Raw genomic sequence first — 19,369 nt, forward strand, 5'->3', positions numbered from 1 at the left:
TATATAAGGCGCACAGGATTATAAGGCGCACTGTTGGCTTTTGAGAAAATTGAAGGTTTTTAGGTGCACGTTATAGTGCGGAAAATACAGTAGTTAAAAAAAATACTTTTCTCAAGCTGATATATATGTAAGGTTAAAACACTGAACACTTCCTGGATGGATTTGCTATTTTCTGCTCTTCCACAGAAAAGCACAATGCTGGGACCAGTTCCAGAAAGAAGAAAACAAAGTAATGAACTTTAATTAGCTTGAGAATATGGTGGGAGTTGAATTCAGTTTTCTTTTGACAGGGATTTGGATAATTATAGGCTTGAGTTGCACAAGTGCAATCAAGGCTCGAGCAAGGCAACACGAAACAGAAACAGCACATCTCAAACCAGAAGTTTACATACCCCGGATAAAAAGACACATTTTCTTCCCTCACTATTTGAAGTTAACTGGACCAAACTTGTCTTGTTTCAGGTCAGTTAGAATTATAAAAATTATTGCTATTCACTAAATGCCACAATAATGAGAAAGAATGTCAATCACTGATTTATTCATGTCTTCAGGATCATGCAGAATAATTACTGTCTCTTCAAAGGGGCAGTATTATGTAAAATTGCCTTTTTTGAGCTTTACATGATGCTATAATGTTATTCCTTCATCAAAACACACCTGGAGTGTCATCTTGACTCTTTCATGCATGTTTGAGCAATCTTAAATCTCCATGGCAACCATTCAGCTCTCCAAACCGCCTGGTTGGACCTAGCTCCGCCCTTGAGGTGAAGCTCCTCCTCAGAGCTGCAGCTTCAAGCTTCTGAGCTCCCGCCTTACAAACCAGCCTTCCCCCACTCGGCTCCTTCAGACTAGCCAGCAACACTTAGCATCATACAACCTACTCCTCAGAGCAACGCGGGTCAAAACTGTTGCTAAAGGGTTAAATGAGGAGCCATGTTGTAATGACTCCCTGAAGGCAGAGCTTCAGAAAAATCGGGAGTTTTTAAAAAGACAGAGGCCCAATTTCAAGGCGCAAAATTATGAAATCAAGTTCATTTCCAGTCATATTTGATATATGTAGCATTTTTATAACTTTATTAGGTTAACATAGTTACTTGATTGTGCTACAAAATGCCTCCAAGAAATAATGCTGCCCCCTTAAAAGTAGCTTAAAATTCACCCAATTGGGTCGGAATAAACATCGGCTGCTTCACAACGGACAAAGAGCCGACCTGACCTGGCTGAAAGATTTGCCCTCTGCGAGCTTCTCTCTGTTTTGCTCTGTTAACAATTCCTCTGAACTCCTGGTACCGCACTGGCTGCCACCGTTGCCAGCCTGGCTCCTCCACCATTACCTCCACTCTCAAACCAAGCCGAAAGAAGGGGGCGGGAGGTGGAGTGGACGGTCTGTGTTTGTCCATGATGTGTGTGAAGCGCATACAAAACAAGATGCCTTGCGTTTCACATATAAACTAAGCCTGTTTAAGATTATGCTTGAGACTGAAACCTGACCTCCCTTCTGCATCTGCTTCATCAGGCACATACAATTCTCCTTTCTTCTTCCTATGAGGGTCAGGGTTTTTTTACTTGTTTCGTTATATTTTCCTCCTCTGTAGGGGGACCAAACTGGAACAGCTCAACACAGCTGATCTTCTTAAAGAGACAGTTTGTGTTTTTTTTGTTTTGTTTTTTTTACATGGGCTTTGATGGAGTAATTGGTAGCTCCGTATATTAGCTGCAACCGAGAGCAGAGGTTGGTTGCTACTGAAGAGCTGAGCTGATTTTGGTCGTGCTCCTTCCTTATCTCCTGTTCCATGTATATCCTACTAGAAGATAATCTGCAGCTTACTTTTATATTGGCAGCAAATGTCAAGCCCAGACTTGGGAAGAAGAAATTGATTTTCTTTTCTATAAACAACTAACATTGGAGCCGCTCAGTGTAACATTAGAATTTTAAGGGTTGATGAACAACTATGACTTTAACATTAAAAAAAAAGATTTTTAGATCTAGCTTCTTATAATAATGGTAGACATCTGCTTTGGAACTGTCTTCGTCTTGACAAACTCTCCGGTCAGAGCTAATCTTATTTTGTCTCAGACTGCTGCCTGCTAAAGTTCAGATGCTAGCCGCGTTTCAATTCCCAGTGTGTGAAGCTTTGTCAATATTTCACTAATGTCGGAAATAGAAAATTTCGCAATTGCTTCGTGTCCGTTAAAAAAGAAAAGTAATTAAAACTCACACGTAAATTAGTCTGTTGATGCGGTAAGTCATCAAAAGACATCATCCTACCACTTCCTGTCATCTTCTTCTTCGTAGTTTCTAACAGTAGCAACATTCGGTTGTTGATCACGTGACTATTGTCACACGGAAAAAGTGTTTCCTCAAACTAACACAAAAATGTTTGATTAAAAAATTATGCAGGCGATGAAAACGCCATACAACCAAACCTGAAAAATATCAACTCTCCCTTCAAGATAATGTAAAACAATTAAATCAGTGAGACAAAATCGCAACACTAAATACATCTGGATATTTAATACAGAGCAGCAAAGCTTTCCACTTGCATGTTTTTCTTCCACTAACCTGCTAGTGGATTCCACGGCTATCTTTCCACAGAGATAACAAAACGGAGGCCGCAGAGTGAAGACCCAGTTGGACTTATCACCTCTCAGATATTCAAGCCCAGTCCGGCCATGTCGATAGATTGCAAGGTGTCAGCTGTGTGTTAGGAGTACAGGAACAGTGAGACCCAATGAATGAGAGAGAGACAGAGAGAGAGAGAGAAAGAGGGACAGCTCAAAGGCTCACTGTCATGCGGTGCAGATTAGACTTCAGCCATCTAAAAGATCATGTTCAGATACCAGCTCGCCTAGCAAGGCTAGTTAGCGCTGCTGGTCCCAGAAATTGCTTCACAGGTTGTAAAAATGACCCCGGCAGAGCAGGGCAAGACCGGGCGGAGCGAGGCGGGGTTGGGCCGGGCCGGGCGTCCGTCTCGGGAGACGGCACGAGTCGCTCCAAAACGGAGATGCAATCTTTAAAATTGCCTGTCAAAAAAAATATGCCAGATAAAAATGCAACCAAACTGGCAGGCAACAGAGGAGGAGAGAGAAAAGGGAAAAAAATATCAAAAGTAGCTATTTTTAGAGAAAGGATGAAGTCCTTGAAGGAAAGGAGGAGAAAAGGAGACGCACAGGGTCTGAAATCTCTTTCTGCTTTCTTTTTTTTCCACATGCTGGGCCTCCCAGTATTTATTCTGAAAACGGAGCTCTCACACTTTCACAGTCGGATGTACATTCTTTAGCAACAATGTGTGGATCCTGACACCTTTCCCACACCTCTGCCGTGTCTTTATTTTATTAATATATATATAAAAAAGGCATCATCTTAATTCTCCTTCCAGCAGCACATGTCACAGCTTGCCTCACTGCTAAGTTGGTGGTGATTTGTGACAAGTGGGAGCATGTTGGGAGAAAAAAAAAAAAAGCAGTTTGGCTAAATTGGAAGTTTGATCATTACATGGTTGCTTCCCACACTGGCAGACAAAGTGACTTCAGACTAAATCGGCCTTGAAAGAGCTTTGTACTTGTTTGTTGTTCTTCCATTTATGTTCTGGGATAATTGAAAACTGATGTGTTTTTGAGTAAAAATGGTAAAAAAAAGTTTTTAAAAGAAACTTCCTTCATTGAAACATCACAGTTGTTGTGGGTCAACAAAACTGGTAAAAACCTAGAAGAGTTTCTAGCAGAGAGGCGCCGTTTAAAATGGCCTGTAGCGAGAGTAGACACACGAGAGTAGATCGTTTATTTTTAAACAAAAATTAACACCTACTGGCCCAAAAGAAGCCGCTTTGTCGCCCGTTGCTGTTGTTAGCGGATGTCATTCGTGCGTCAGATTTACAGGAGTACCAGAAACACAACACAAAGGTTCCGGCTTAGCATTTCAAAAAAAGTGTTTAATTGCCTTAAAATTCTTTGCGGGTTAAATAAATATAAGTAATTAATATATTGAAGATAACGCTCATTTTAAAATAAAGAAAATAATCACAGAGTTCACATTTTAACCGCCTCTGGCGTCTTACTTTAAGGATTAGTAGAATTTATGCAGCTTGCATGGATGACATTACTAAAACAACTGACTGCATTTATTTTTTAAGGTCGTAGATCATTATCGAAGTACTGCCAACGTTTCCAGATTCAGTGTCCTCGGTAAAAGCCAAATACCAGACAAAACAGAATAAAACACCAACATCCACTTAAATCCCTTTACTTCCTCATTTTCATGCCCTTTCTGAACTTCTAATCACCTGAAAGATGCAAGACGACTGCTAGTTGCTGTCCCCACTGAGGGAACATGCGTCTATATTTCATCTATTTTATTTTATTTATTTTGGGGGGGGAATATTATGGGCCTTTAAATAGTTTAGTTACACTGGATTTCATTTAGGGGCATCAGATGCAGCAGCATTCACAATTATGCAGTACTTTGTGCAGGTCTGTCACTTAAGATCTCGGTGTTGTACATTGACGTTTTGGGCTGTAATATCAGAAATTGTGAAAAACTTTAAGTGGTGTGAAATAAGAAAGCAAAACAATAAAAACATAGGGACATATTTAGCATATTTAACAGAGGCTATTCTACCGGGGCACAAACCTGCACAGCAGCTAATCTTTAACACAAGCAAAGCCTGAGAACTGTCTACCGGTGCCTAATCTGTAAGGCTTAGTGCCAGGACAGTTGCCTGCGCCAGGCCCGGAGGAGCCTGGGAGAAAATTAAAAAAGTCACCCTGGCACCTTGGAGCGACGTAATTGATTTCTAGGATTTAGATAAATGACAACGATATAGAGAGCAGCTGAGCAGCAGTTTAGAACCCGGGTGCTGGCTCAGCACTGTCAGCAGGAGGCCAGAGTTCACGAGGACTGACATTAGGAGTCAAAACAAAGAGGAAGAGACAGAAGGCTGTGATGAATGGTGGTGGGTCTAACTGTTTTGCAGCTCAAAGCTGCCTGGTGGAGGAACAGATTCTGCCTGTAAAGAAAAACCCAGCCCAACACACTTAATAGTTTGTTCGATTAAAGTTAGTTCCAATTGAGTAGCTAACACCGTCCGCTTTAGTTCTTCTTATAGTTCTGTAGTTTGGCGCCATCCAGCACACGGTGCTGTTGGTCACCTTGTATTGGAGCCAGTTGATACAGAAATAAAGATGGTGGGGCCATACCAGAACGGGAACGAAAAAAAGGGGGGCAAACAGAGTCTGGTGTGGAATGCAAAATGAACTTTTTTTTGTTTTGCAAAATGCAAGCTCCTTAAGTTTTACCTTAATGTCATTCTGTCAAGCTCCATGACGGGTTTTACGAAGGCGTATTAGAGTCATTGTAGATTTTTAAAAAAGGAGTGAATTTCCTGCAAAAGGATAATCTTGACTTTTGAGCCTTGCAAATTTCCAAATGATTTCTTTTCAGAAAATTCATCTCAAAATTGGAGTCAACCTTTCAAACTTCCTTTTTTTTGTCTAGAAAATTTCCAAAATTTTTTGCAGAAATTTACTCCTCATTTTTTGTCCATCTGCAGCGATCCATGCAAAAATGACTGATTTGCTACGAAGGTAAAAGCAACATGACAGACAAGCGGTGGTTAGTATAATGCAAAAAAACCCGGCAAGATAATTGAATTAAAATATTGCGCCACGGGTAATAAAGCGTTTCACATATCTTTTCATCTTTTTATTTTTCTATTCAGCAACCTATGCGGTTCTTGTTTTGTTATATGCGTTTTATGAATACGTCCAAGTTTAATAATGTGAGAAAACCAACAACTTTCTGTTTATTGAGTCAGTAGAGCTGACACAAAATAATGTTAAAATGTAATTATGCTTTTTTAAATCCAGTGTTGTCAAAACTTTAGCCCTTCACCTAATGGAAAGACGCTCGAAGCTCTTGACACGAGAAAATTCCAATTTTTCAGAAAGTGGCTGCTTTTCAATTAGTCATTAGACGATCGATAAGATCAATCCACTTTATATTAACTCAATCAATGGCTGTTAATCACCAGGAGATGAATTACGAGTTTTAAGCCAGCGACGGTAAGATTACCAGACTGTTTGTTCGCTTTGTGAAGGCTTTCAATAATTCACCCCCAAACATTTTTGAGTGGAGTGATTCCACAACCTCCCATCGTAAGAGACCACCGTCCTCATCCTGATGGGTTTTTGGGGGACATAACAGGAAGCAAACCTTTAAAAAAAAGAAAAAAAGAAGATGTGAATAATTCAGGGGAGCTGTAGAAATGCACAGATGCAGGACAAAAAAAATCACTATGGAGGAGTGATTGAGAACATGCAAACAACAGCACCTCGGTCCCCGTGGCGATTGTTATAAGAGGGTCCGAGAACGATGGGCAGCATCCGGTTAGACACAGCATCAGCACACGTGTGTGCGTGTGTGTGTGTGTGTGTGTATGTTTATTGACAGTTGGAGCCAAGAGAGCTATTGAGTAAGTGGTGTATTCAGCTGACATACAGAGTGTTGATAAATAATGGACGGTCTCCCTCAGAGCAGCATGCTTTCATGCGGGTTTCCTCTCTATAAATAGTCCATAAATAATAGTGAAGCTCGAAGCTTTTCTTTCGGCCCATTATTGGCCACATTGTTGAGGGGCAACATGCAGAAAGAACACAGGTCGGCGCAAAAAACTCAAACTGACCTCAGCGCACAGTGGGCCGTTGTTAACCGATAGCATAAAAATGGCAGAAACATTCAAGTACGTCCTCTCAAAGGTCAGTAAACTAATTATTAGAGAACATTTTTAACTCTGGAACTGGAACAAAACGTCACATCCTGTTACTGGTTTTCACAACTGTTGACTATAGGATGTGTTTATGACGGTTTTGATGTTTTCACAATGTGAAGCACTTTGTATCGCCGAAATGTGCTATACAAGTAAACCTGGTTGATTGGAGGACATTTTGAACATCCCAAATAGATCAAAAACAAATCAAATGGATTATAAAGACTCTGTAAATGAAGCTGCCCTTCAAAATATATAAATCATTAGGCTCAGGCAGGGAAGACAGGAAATACTGCCAGTTAGGACTTATACATATATATATATATATAAAAACACACACACATATATATGTATATAGCTCCTACTGTGTTATAGATTTTAAATGCTGGCTTTTCAATGGTATTAAAGGGCAGCATCTATCTATCTTAGTTTTGTTCTGGCCTTTTTGTATTTTGTTCGCCGATTAAACGCCTCAGTTGTTGTGAACCATCACTAAGATGGAAACCGCCCATTGGTGATAGTATCTGTTTTTACCCCAAGCTAGGAAAGCTCGCATCCCATCGGATGATCAGCGACACAAGAAAGTTGGAAAAATGTCCAATTGATTGACTTATTGCTTATGAAGACAGGCCTAGAGACTAACTCTTAATTCTGACCATCAGCGTGAGCAGAGCTGCAAAATCTTCAATATATTCATCGGGACGTTTTTATGACAGACCAACACAAAGTTACAGCATAACTGTGAGGTGAAAGGAAAATTGCAGGTTTTCAACTGTTTGGTGCAAAAGTAAAAATGTAAAACTCGTGCCATGCATCTGTATTTATCCTGACAGCTTTACAGTTTTTGTTGGTGAATGTCTCTACCAGATTAGAGACAAAAAATATGTAAAAAACACAGGAAGCTTTACTTTCCCAAACTCTGATCACACAAGTAAACCAACAGCCCACATGCTGAGCAAGAGAGCAGAGAAGGTCTCACAGATAAAGGATGCTAATCAAAGCAGCAAGAAATAAATTCAATTAAAATGACAAATGGCGGCTGTGGGATTTTCCACATTTTCCTCGTAAAGTTTTTTTTTTTTACTGAGCTCTGAGGTCGTTTGTCTCGGCTGCCAGTCGGTCAAGGCAAGAATGACCCGGTGTTTATTACCTGCTGCAGCTTTTCTCCGCCCGACTTTTAAAGCGCCGCTGGGTTTTCTCTGGTTCTCACCAGGAAATGGACAGGATGCTCTAAACAACTTTGAGTATTATTGCGCCTTTGAGTGACATATTTTGGCCATGAACACGTTTTTTTTCTTTTTTAACTACGGCTCCCTGCGCTGAGGTAGGACTTCTCGTCTCCTCATGCAGCCATTAATCTGCTCGGAAAGAGCCAATCTGCATCTCCAAAGCTCCTGATCTGATGGGATTTATCGCCACGCCAGTAAGTTATTAAATGCCAGCTATATAATTTTTTTTTTTTTTTTTGTCTTTTGATGAAAGGCTGCTTTTCTAAATTGGCTTTGGATCGCGCGGCAGGACTGATAATTACAACTTCGGAGTGCGATTGAATTTAATTCAAGACGGCACATTAAAAACTGGACTCGCCGCTCAAATCATTTCAATCAACAGCTGCTTAAATCACTCCAGTCCGCCCCGGTTTCAGCCGATTTAATTGACACGCTCTCTGGAAAAGCCTCCACTCAGCAAATCCGAATCATTTAAACACTCGGCATCGGCGCTTTCTGCCAATCAAACCCGGCGGGGTTGTGGGTTATTCCTAAGTGAGGATGGAGGAGATTTTCTGTGGAATCAAAAAGAGAAGAAAAAGAAATTAGTTTGCTCATTTACCGTAATGGCTGCACCAAATAAGGTGACGTATGTTGTTCTTCAAGAGCGAAGCAAGTTTGAAGAAAAATCTATGAGCTTATTTTTTTTTTAGACGGTGACCTTTGAAGTTTATTTGAGCTGCTGATTTAAATCTGCAGGGTGATTGGAGAGAAGCAGACCCCGTTTCAAAAAAAAGCAAACAAGAAGCACGCTTCCTTTTATTCTTATTTAAGGGCTGTCCACAATTGTTGCTGTGGCTGATTGTCCTTGAACTTTAATTTAATCCATAAACCACCAAAGAAGCGTTGTGTGTGTGTGTGTGTGAACGGGTTTGCTCGGTTTAAAGCCTCGTTGTGTCCGTGTCGCAGTCTGAAAGTCCCAGGTTTACAGATCGGCCTCTGGAATTGACTTTACACACACAATGTGAAAAATCACATATGAGCCAGGTTGAGTTTATTTGTTCAGCACATTTCAGAAGCGAGGCAGTTCAAAGCGCTTCACAGCGTAAAGTCGCCGACTGTAAAACAAGCAACAAAACGTCACATTTCGTCAAATACAATCATCAAAATCACCAACACGCGTCAAATATGTCGATCGATGTCCCATTTTCTACTCATCAAAGGCGACTCTAAACAGGTGAGTTTTCAGCCTTGATTCGAAGTCTGTCAGTATTTCGGCAGTTTTGCAGTTTTCTGGATGTCAGTTCCAGATTAGCGGAGCGTAGAAGTTGGATCATCACAAGGGAAAACCATGAACTTCCTTTCCCAAAAGAGATATATCAACTCTACAATAAATCAAGAGCATTTTCCTCATTATTTTTGCTGTCGTCAGTGAAGTAGCACAGCAGGCTTTTAAACCCATTGAGGGATTATTTGTGTGAAAGTTTTTTTTTTTTTAACACTATAAAGGGATTTTAGAAGCAATTACTAGCTGTAAACTGTGTTATCACAGCTCATATCATTCCGCCACCCCTCCGGTGAGGGCTTTAGGTTTAAGCAGGTCGATGCTAATCTGGGTTAAAGGTCGGCGAGCACCTCAAACGCAGAGAGGTCACGTTCAAAACCGAGTCTCAAAAAAAAAAAAAACCCAAAAAAACCCTTTTCCAACAAGGTGGGTCTGGGGAAGCTGCTTCGACGTGGGAGGAAAGAGGTGTCAAAAAAGAAGCAGAGTGAAGAAAAAAACAAGCACGGTAAAAAAAAAAAGCTCAACAGAACGACGTCTGAACCTTCGTTCACATCCTCGGTGGGAACAGGGAGCAGCGAGGAGGAGCTGCTCTGCCAATACGCACTGCTAGAATAACTGATGAGAATCCAAGTTAGAATCTTTGGTGCAATGTCTGGGTCACTGTCTGGACTTGTTTCTAATTTCGGTGTGAAGCTAACTATTCACACACAACACAATGTGGATCGCAGAGAACGCAGGAAGAGGAGCTCTGTAGGGTGAGATCTTGATTGCTTTATAGGTCCTCTGACCTTCAGAAAACTTTATTGTACACTACAGTTACATAAAGCAAAAACAAAAAAAGAAAAAAAACATAAGTGGCTTCAAACATTTTCACAAGTATTCTATTTCAATATATAACAAAGTCGTATTTGGGAGGTTTTATTCATGAATGGAAGTCAATAGACAGCTTGCAAGAAGCTGCAAGAAAGAAAGACAGAGCTAACCCAGCTAACCCATAGGATGTGGTGACTGCAGAGACTACCATCGGTTTTAGCTTTCAAGATAATGCGGTCTAATCTAAAATGTACACGTGACATATAAAAGAAAAAGGGACGCAGTGCTTTGCTACTAGCTGTCCACACTATGATAAATAGATAAGGTCAGAAATGAGTTTTAAGTAATAGAAAAATGGCGAGGGAGAAGGAAGTAGGTCAGTTATGCTAGCTTGACTATGACTTGATTAACATGTAGATGTGCTGTGGAATTTGGTGTGCTTCGGTTCAGTTAAGAACAAAAAAGGAGATCCTCACACCAACTCTGACAGATCATCAGTAGCAAGTGTTTAAATTAGCTAATCAACCAGTGCCGTTTTCAGACAATCATTTATTAATATTTGCAAAATATACATCAAGCATGAAAACGTAATACTGTCATGTTTTGTTCTTTGTGTGGGAAATGTTTTCATGTTTTTTGGTGTCAAATCCTTAAACACTAGTAGAGCTGTAGTCAGCCAGTTGCTGTGGCAACAGGTCTGTGTTGAGTTGTTTTTAAAGTTTTTTCTGTGTTATTTTCCATTTGCTGTGGAGCTCTGCACTAAATTAATAATACCTAAATCTCCAGGTTTTATTTTGCTAACAGAATTGTTCTACAGCAGCGCGACTATCGATGACATGTAAAAGAATCGCATTTTTGCCCTCCTCTGTTGTGAGCATGCATGAAATTGCAAAGTCCATGCAAAGTGTCTATAAGGAACATAATGTTTTACGTATCTGAATTTAGATTTTTACCTCTTAGAATGAAATGCACCAATTTGTGTCAAAGCAGCTTTCACCCATCATGGCCACTAAAGGCTGTGGTGTTTCTCAAACTTAACAGCTCATATCTCAGGGTTTGAACCTACAGTTGAAATCTTAAGGTTAAATATATACAAAAATAAAAAAGAACATGGAGATTTTTTTTCATCATTGTCTCAAGTTAAATCAGACCAAACTTCTACCGCTTTACGTTAATTAGAATGACCAAAGTTATTTCTATTTTTTAAATTCCACAATAATGGCAGAAAGAATCTTTTCCTCATCGTTTAAAGAGACAGTAATCATTTTGTAGACTAAACAAATATGACATTTTCTCTATTGTGGCATTTAGCAAACAGGAATAATTTTGGAAATTCCAGCTAAAACAAGTTCACTTCAGAGAGTGAGAGGGAAAAAATGTGGCTTTTTAGTTTTTGTACGTGGCTTTCTGGTTTCATCTGTAACTCCTGCCACTTTTCAGACGTGACAAACCGTGTTAACCTGGTGTCGTATCTACGTCACAGCCTCCTCTGCTTCACCTGTCCGGGACGTATGGCGTCCCATCTGTCGGCTGAACTCCTGAAATCCTCCTCTTCCTCTTCCTCCTTCCTGCTTGTGTAAAAACACAACCGAGTTTTAACGCACTTTGAGGCTGCGCTTTGCTCTGGTGCTGCAGTAAATGGGAAGCAGCCTATCTTTTTTTCCCCTCTCTCGCTTTCTTTTGTTTTCTCTTCCTGTCGTGACGCACGAAACAAGCGCGTGCCAGGCGGCGGCGCCAGGTAGCGCGAGGCTGACGCTGCTCGCTTCGAGTCATAAAAAGTAATCAGTGCTACTCTGCGTCGCTTCTAACGTGAGAAATTAAAGCATGGAAATTTAAACCTGAGCTTTCTGAGTGACTCGGATCCGGATGTGTGCACAGACACGGTCACCGTTACTTTACAAACCAAACAGCCGCTCCTGCCTACCTCTGCGTAGGCAGAGAAGAAGAGACACTGCGGCACAGCGGCTGGCTGGCGCGGCTCACACACGGTAGCTGCACAACTAAAATCGTTTCTGCCGTCAGAAGCGCCCGCAGAAAAACATTTATCTGTTTCTCTTTGTGAGAATCTCCGGCTGGCACAGACTTCTTCTCCTTATTTCGCTGGTTTTTAAATCTCCTACTTACAGTAATTAGCAACCCCAGCCCCCCCCCCCCCCCAAAAAAACAAAACAAAAAAATAGTTCTGTATCTTGTCACGTTAGCAACCGCTAACTCCTAAATTACTCGCTCAAGATTAAATTAGCTTTTAAGTTTTGTGAAATTTGATTGAAATAAGAGTAGTAGAAGTTACTACAAATGTATGTAAAAGTGTACTCTAGTTCACTTTAATGCATCAATTTGTGTTTACAAAATAAAAAATGTAGGATGTGACCAGGGCTGTATTTGAAGAATAAAGGGTCCTGGGCTGTAGCTAGTTTTGGTGCCCTATCCGCCCCCCGGGAAAATAAATAAATATCTTTTACTCATGCAAATTACAGAACACTGATAGGTAGGGCTACAGATGAACTTTAAAAAAAAAAAATTCAATTACAGCAAAACTATTACAACTTTTTCAAATAAAGAATGACCTAAATCGTGTCTTTTTGTTGTTGTTGTTGTTGCTGAGAATAGAATGAATCGTTTTCAGTTTTCTTCAGTTGAGTCCAAAATAAATGAGTAAAGTGTTTGCCTTTCTTTCAATAAAGAAAACGTGAACTAGGAATGATTCTGACCATTTCATTTGTTTAATTAAAATATTTCATGCTTAACTTGTTGTTGATCAGGAATAACATTGTCAATAAAGCTTTGTATTTTACTTTTTTTAAAAAAAAAAAACTTTAAATTTACAAAAATCCTGCAATATATATATTAAAAAAAATTGCATTAATGACACAAGCTTTCATTAATGATGTCAGGAGGGATTATTTGAACAAACCGACGTGGACCACAAGCAAAATGAGTAACTATGATGTTTTTATGACGTGAAGCACTTTGAATAATAATAACAGCCTTTGTTGATGAGCGAGATGCAACGTTTGTAAAACAAGAACGGTACGAAAAAGTTAAATCTGGGGTAAAAAGATCGGAGTTGGGTCGTTCAGAAAAAGTCGGATATGGGTCGCAAATAGATGGGGGAAAAAAACAATGGGGATTTGGGTCGGATTTTTGTCTGCTGCGTTAACGAAGCCTTAGAGAGGGAAGACAAAACAGATGCTAATCTTAATACGAAAGACAAATCGGAGTTCTTCAGCAGAAAAACTTATCTTTTTTCTTTCTTCCTTTCAGGATTAAATACATGCTGTAGAAAACACAAGCTTTCATTGATGATGTCAGGAGGGATTATTTGAACAAACCGGCGTGGATTTTACGTCTTAATTTTTTACGTCTGAGCTCAGAGATCAAAGCTGCAGAGCCGCCACTTTCCATTTATTTCCATCTGTTTCACTGTTTGGACCAGACAGCGTGGATGAGGTCCAGTACCGAGGCAAAGACGGTACGTTTGTAAGCAGAAAAGGCTTTTTTCTAATCACAACTGTTGGATTTTCTTTACTATTCCAGATTTTGATGAATATGTTTTTTGTTTTAAGAGGACATTACTTTCCTCACTGCAATAATGCAAAATAGGGACATTTGGTTAGAACTACAACTGGTTTCCTGGGTGATCTCCTCCTTTAGTGTCCCCTGGTCTGAAACTGTAACCCACAACTCCACCATATTTTTGAGAAAATTAAGAATAAATTCTTTTGTTCCTCACAAATTATTTTTAAATCACTGTCTAAGACTTAAACAATGAAATATTTTCCGTTTCTAAGGCGCAAAAATGCATTTCGACAGCTACTTTTTGTGGTTTGTCACCACAAAAAATAGCCGTTTCAAACACAGATCTTAGCCTGACACAATAATTTATTGTAGTTATAAGTGCTTTAATAGAAGTAGGTGGTCACTGTGGATTAAAACCATAAAAAGTAATTTAGCAGTGAGGGAAAAAGAAAAAGAAACGCTTCCCCCGTACTGTTCACTGTTGCACACTCATTACGGGCAGAAAAGCGCTAAAAGGTCAGGCTCTTGAATCTCCCCGGACTTAAAAAGTAACTCGTCGTTGTGACTTGGTTTTATACGACCCTCCGGGAGACAAATTCTGCACAGTGAAAAATGTTCCTTTTACAACTACTGGGCACGCTTTATTCCAGCTTTGCACAAGCTGGAAATTCAGCCGTGGATGTAGGCGCCGCATGTCCCGCTTTACCGGCATCTCCTCACCCACCTTACGAGCAGGTCGTTATCTTTATCACAGGCCTGGGCCAGGTGCCGCCGCCATAACTCACCACCGGCTGGCACCGCCAACCGACCCACGTCAGGAGGTTAAAATGAGCGATTGTGACTCTGACTGGGAGTTTAAAAGACGCAGGCAGAGGTTTTCATATATTTGCTCGGCCTCTGGCAGGATGGTACATGTACGACTCGGGTCGGATGTTTTGGATTTCCTCCCGCAAGCTGATGACGAGCTGTTTCCATTACAAATGTGCGCAAAACTTTGACTATATTAAATAATGTTAAAAAACTCAATGTTGCAAGTGTGGCGTTTCCATTAAATAAAAAACACGACTAGAAAAATCACACGTGAATTAGTTTGTTCGTGAGACAATTCGTTAAAAACTCGCCACACTTGCAACATTTCACTTGCAAATGATTATATGAAGAGAGGAGCATGGCATCTTCAGGAATCAAGGAGTTGAACTCAAGGACTGACCAGACTTCCTGGTACGGTGCTTCGCCCAGGGCGCCACCCGGGCTAGGAGCACCACCACCACACACCCACCAGTGTTAGTGGTTAAACTGGACCACAGCAGAGCTCCAGCACTTAAGACAATGTTGCATCTTATTTTTGTTGTTCTGAATAATTCAGACAATATGTACACTTGTTCTTTTGATAGTTTGTTTGAGGTGTTATCTTAAAATACACCCACAGGATTGCCCAAGTTACTCTTAAATGTTGACAGTCAACCTACCAGAAAGTTAAAAATCATGAAATCCTGTTTGGTGCCAAACTACTTTACCCAACTTCTGAATTTGAAGAAGGTCATGAAACTTTTTCGCAACAAACTCTCCTATTACTCAGGTTTTAAGCAAACAGAAATCATTTTGAAAATCCCACTTAATTTGTACCAGTCTAATCAAATCAAACCTGTACCATCAAATAATACAAAAACCATTCAAATGAATTGCCATGTGTTAGTGAAGAGGACCCAAATTCAGAGAGGCTGCGGCGGTAAGTAGATTTGAAGATTTAGTGGAAAAATAAGAACAAACCCCCCCTCCAAAAAAACCCCACATGGGAGCCAGAGGAGAACAAAAAACATCAGAAACAAATAAAAACACAAAGAGCAAGACCGGGAGAACTGGATCGTACAGGATTTCACAGGAGAACTAAGAGAAGCAGACGTTTGCAAGTACGAGGAGAGTGAATGTTGGGGATTAGGAAATGATCTAACACTAAAGAATGTGTAGATATAAAAAACTAGAGTAACTTAGAACAACTAGACACAAGAACATAAACTAGAATCGCTAAGAAAGGACTGAACTGAAGTAAAATCAGAAACAAGACTGAGCTAATAAAAAAAATATGAAACTAAAACATAGAAATAGTTTAGGAAAACGAAGAAACTCGAACAATACAAGATCCTGACACATCAGTTCTAATTTGACTCCATTTGTGAAAAATCAAGGGTCCTTGGTTTCCCCCGAAATACTGCCAAAAACCCTTCCTGGCTAATTCTTGTGATCCTTATTATCGTCTCATGAACTGTATGAATTGTTCTACCTCTGGTGCTTGGTTGATAATACCCAAATGTCTTAAGAAGAGTTTTAGTTTTTCAGTAATACCACACACAATAACTATCTGAAAGAGGTCTAAAAACATTATTTAATACGTCTGATTTTCACCCAGGCTTCTCAGTCGGCTACAAACTTGCGTCTGGTCTCAGAGTGGGCAACAAGTGTCCCTTTCTTCCAGCCGCTTACAAAGAGGTGCATTCATTAAGCCAAGACAGACAGAGCAGAGCGAGGCAGAGAGAGAAAGAAAAACACACACACAGAAAGAGACAAACACTCAGAAGACGAGATGATCACACTTGCTCTGTTTTTTCTAAGCAGAGACGAATCAACAAACCGAGAGCAGAATGGGCTCTGTGTGAGTCAAAGCCGCGGGGAGGGGGTGAACGGTGAACGCCGTGTGGTGTGTGTCGTCACCCGTTACAAATGCAAAAAGTACAAACTGGTCTGACGTTGCCATTGGTCTGAGAGGTGAGGTCGGGGTTTGTGTTTGCGCCTTTACGTCACGAGGAACACGAGCTGTAGTGAACAAAGCGGCAGCGCGGGGCCCCCGCTTGCTTCTGGGTCAGCGGCAAAAAGACACTGGAGTTTTTCCGACTCCTTGACTGAGAACGTGAAGAGACTGGCAATCCGGCTGGAGCCCGGGATGCAAACGCTCCCGCAGGCCGACTAAGGAAGAGATTACCGCCCAGATACACCGACTGGCTGAAAGGGAAAGTGGAAATAAAATAACTTTTGAAGTCATCCAGCGAGAGGGATTCTTATTCCTCCCTGGTAGCGAGTCCCTACCCCCTCTGAATTCATATCGGGGCAGGGTTGAGAGCCATCAACCCTGCATACCAAAAAAGCATTCCAGAGGTACGGCACGTCAAAGTCATGAAGGACAAAGGAGATGATAAAAGCGAGGAGTGAACCATGATTCACGGGGAGGGAGATTTACCGGAGTAAGGAGAGGATCCATCTACCCAGCCAGTGGAATCCACAACAAACAAAAGATGTGTTGCAAAGAGAACAAACACCAGCAGAGAGGCAGAAAGATCACCAGACCAGAGATGTTCTGATCGGGAGAGAAGTCTTACTGCGGCTCTCCTTCAAAATGTTCCCCAAATAATTAAGAGTTGTTTTAGTCTCGTAAGGCAAAGGGAGAGAGAAAAGGAAACACAAATGTCAAGAGGACAGATTAATTAGAGACTTTGCAGAGATGCTAATGCAGCTGCCTCTGTTGCCTTCCTGGTGTCTGTTGGCTTGTTAACAAAATGTACATGTCTCTGTAAGCTTACGTCTGGTTAAATCTCATTACGAATGAGGGCCTTTAAAGCAAATGAAGCGCAGACAGAGTGAGTCATTACTTTTTTTTGTTTCTGAGATGTTTTGATTTTCACTGATTAAGAAACCGAGTTGATGCTTATCTAGGCTGGATGACCAAATCCTGTACAGGAAAGAACAAAACCAAACAAGAAAAGACACAACAACAATATAACATTAGATCTGCTATGACTTTGGTGAACTATATTTAATCAAAAGTATTTTGGATTTAATTTAATCATAAACGTCACTGACGTACTCTGATGCTCTCTCCGGAACGCTCTGTCAGGAACGCAGCTGCAAACTTGAGTGAAAATATGAGTCGGTGGAGTCAGACTGGTGAGCTCAGCGGTAAATTTCACGTTAAAAAACACAGAGGTTAGAGCGGGCGAGCCGTACACGGAGGCTATAGACGTCCAAATCCTGCCCTTGGTTCCTTTGACGGGCAGCGTTCCCACATTTAAAAAAAAAAGGAGGCACACGGTCAGCTTTGTTACGTCACACGGCTGTTTGAGCAGAGGATTTACAAGAAACCCAACAGAGTTGCCTGAGACTCGCAGGGTTTTATTTTCACCGTAGCCTAAAAACAGCAACACGACCTTCCTCTGATGATACGAGAAGTTTCCAAAAATAATGTTGCTGAGCACGCTGCGGCCTTTGTTCTGAACCCGGCAGCGTTCACACCAATTTTAAGGAAAAGACCTTTAGAGAAAACGACGCAACAAAATAATTCAATTCATTCAGAACAATGACAGAGTTTTATCTACAATTATCTCTCAATAAATAAGAGTATTCTCTAAATATTCATGTTTTATGGTAAATAAATGGTACATGGACTGAACTTATATGGTGCTTTTCCAGTCATTTTGACCACTCAAAGCGCTTTACACTAGAGTCACATTCAGCCAGTCGCCCTCACAAACACACACACAGATCGGTAGGCAATGTGGGGTTAAGTGCCTTGCCCAGAGGCACATCAACATGTGGCAGGAGGAAGCTGGAATCGAACCTACAACCTTCCAAGACGACCACGCTACCAAAGAGCCGCAGTGGTTCTACAGTAATTCTTTTCAAAAATATTAGATCCTGATAACTTTGACAACAATTGGTTTGTAGCTAACGGAAAATGGAAAATTCAATAGGAATGTCATATAAAACCAAAAACAAAATGACTTTTTTTTTTTAAATGAAATGTTATATTATGGATTACTGTACATAACTATGAAGACCGTTGCCTGGGTTCGCACATAAGCTAGAAAACCTATGTACGTTTTGTTTTTAGTATGTAGCATTGTTTGATACAAACTTTAATTGAAATCTTCCCAATCAGACGGTTGCATTTCTCTGTTAAATATGTGGTTTTTTTCCCCCCTGTCTTCTGGGATACTCAGCGTTGCTTCAGAAACAGAAGTTTGCGTTCGTGTTCGCTGCAAGCTACATCCATCTAAACCAGGAGGAATAAATAATTAACATGTGTGTAATGACTCCATACTTTACACAAGCGTCACTTTCTGAATCGAGTTACTGGAACAAATGACCTTTTTCTCTTCTTTTTAGATGATATTTCGACTCATTGAGTTATACTCGTACATTTTATTGGCTGGGAAATCACCCGCAGCAAGTGCGGCGCGTCCAATAAATCGACCTTCGCTCCAGCCCGACGGCGTAAGAAGAGGGATTTCTCTTTCTGAACATTTGCTTTCAATAAAACATGAATATTCTGCCCAAACGACTCGCACCGGAGCCGTCTGAAAGTTCCAGTGGAGAAGAGTCGGTCTGCAGTGTGCCTGCAGGCGTACCGCCACAAGGAGCCACGCTGAGAGGAAATCTAAACACCAAATCTCCTGCGTCTGTCAGCCTTCTCCCTGTTTGTGGGCGGCGCATTAGACACGGAGTCTGTTTGCGCTGCACAAACGTTGCCACGGTTTATTCGACGGCATGAAAACTGGCCCACGGAGCTAATCTTGCAAAGATAACCGAGGAAATGACGTCTGGTGAGTCTTTCAAACATTTCTGAACGCGCATCAAACAAAGCAGTCCGTAGCAAAACCATTTATACCCCCCAATTACTTCTCTCTTGTCACCTTAAATGTAATTTATTGGAATTTTATATGACATTCCAACACAAAAAGCTCATTTTCTACTAAGCTGGTAGAGCGATACCGCGAAAAACGTGCAGCTGC

The 19,369-nt window shown here is 40.8% G+C and overlaps 1 protein-coding gene across 2 annotated transcripts in view; it reads right to left on the reverse strand.

The window, feature by feature from the left end:
* LOC102235173 (ubiquitin carboxyl-terminal hydrolase 43-like) overlaps positions 1 to 19,369 on the reverse strand; it is a 79,018-nt gene that overhangs the window by 46,955 nt on the left and 12,694 nt on the right. The window contains exon 1 of one of the 2 annotated variants that reach the window (XM_023348488.1): positions 6,071 to 6,177. The exons of the other annotated variant lie outside the window; for it this stretch is intronic. Coding sequence (XP_023204256.1) covers positions 6,071 to 6,121 — 51 coding nt within the window. The 5' untranslated portion in view covers positions 6,122 to 6,177. Of the gene's footprint in view, positions 1 to 6,070; positions 6,178 to 19,369 lie in introns of those variants that run through there. 2 annotated transcript variants of the gene reach the window in all.

The sequence above is a fragment of the Xiphophorus maculatus genome, chromosome 16 (genome assembly GCF_002775205.1).
Source record: "Xiphophorus maculatus strain JP 163 A chromosome 16, X_maculatus-5.0-male, whole genome shotgun sequence".
NCBI lineage: Eukaryota > Metazoa > Chordata > Actinopteri > Cyprinodontiformes > Poeciliidae > Xiphophorus > Xiphophorus maculatus.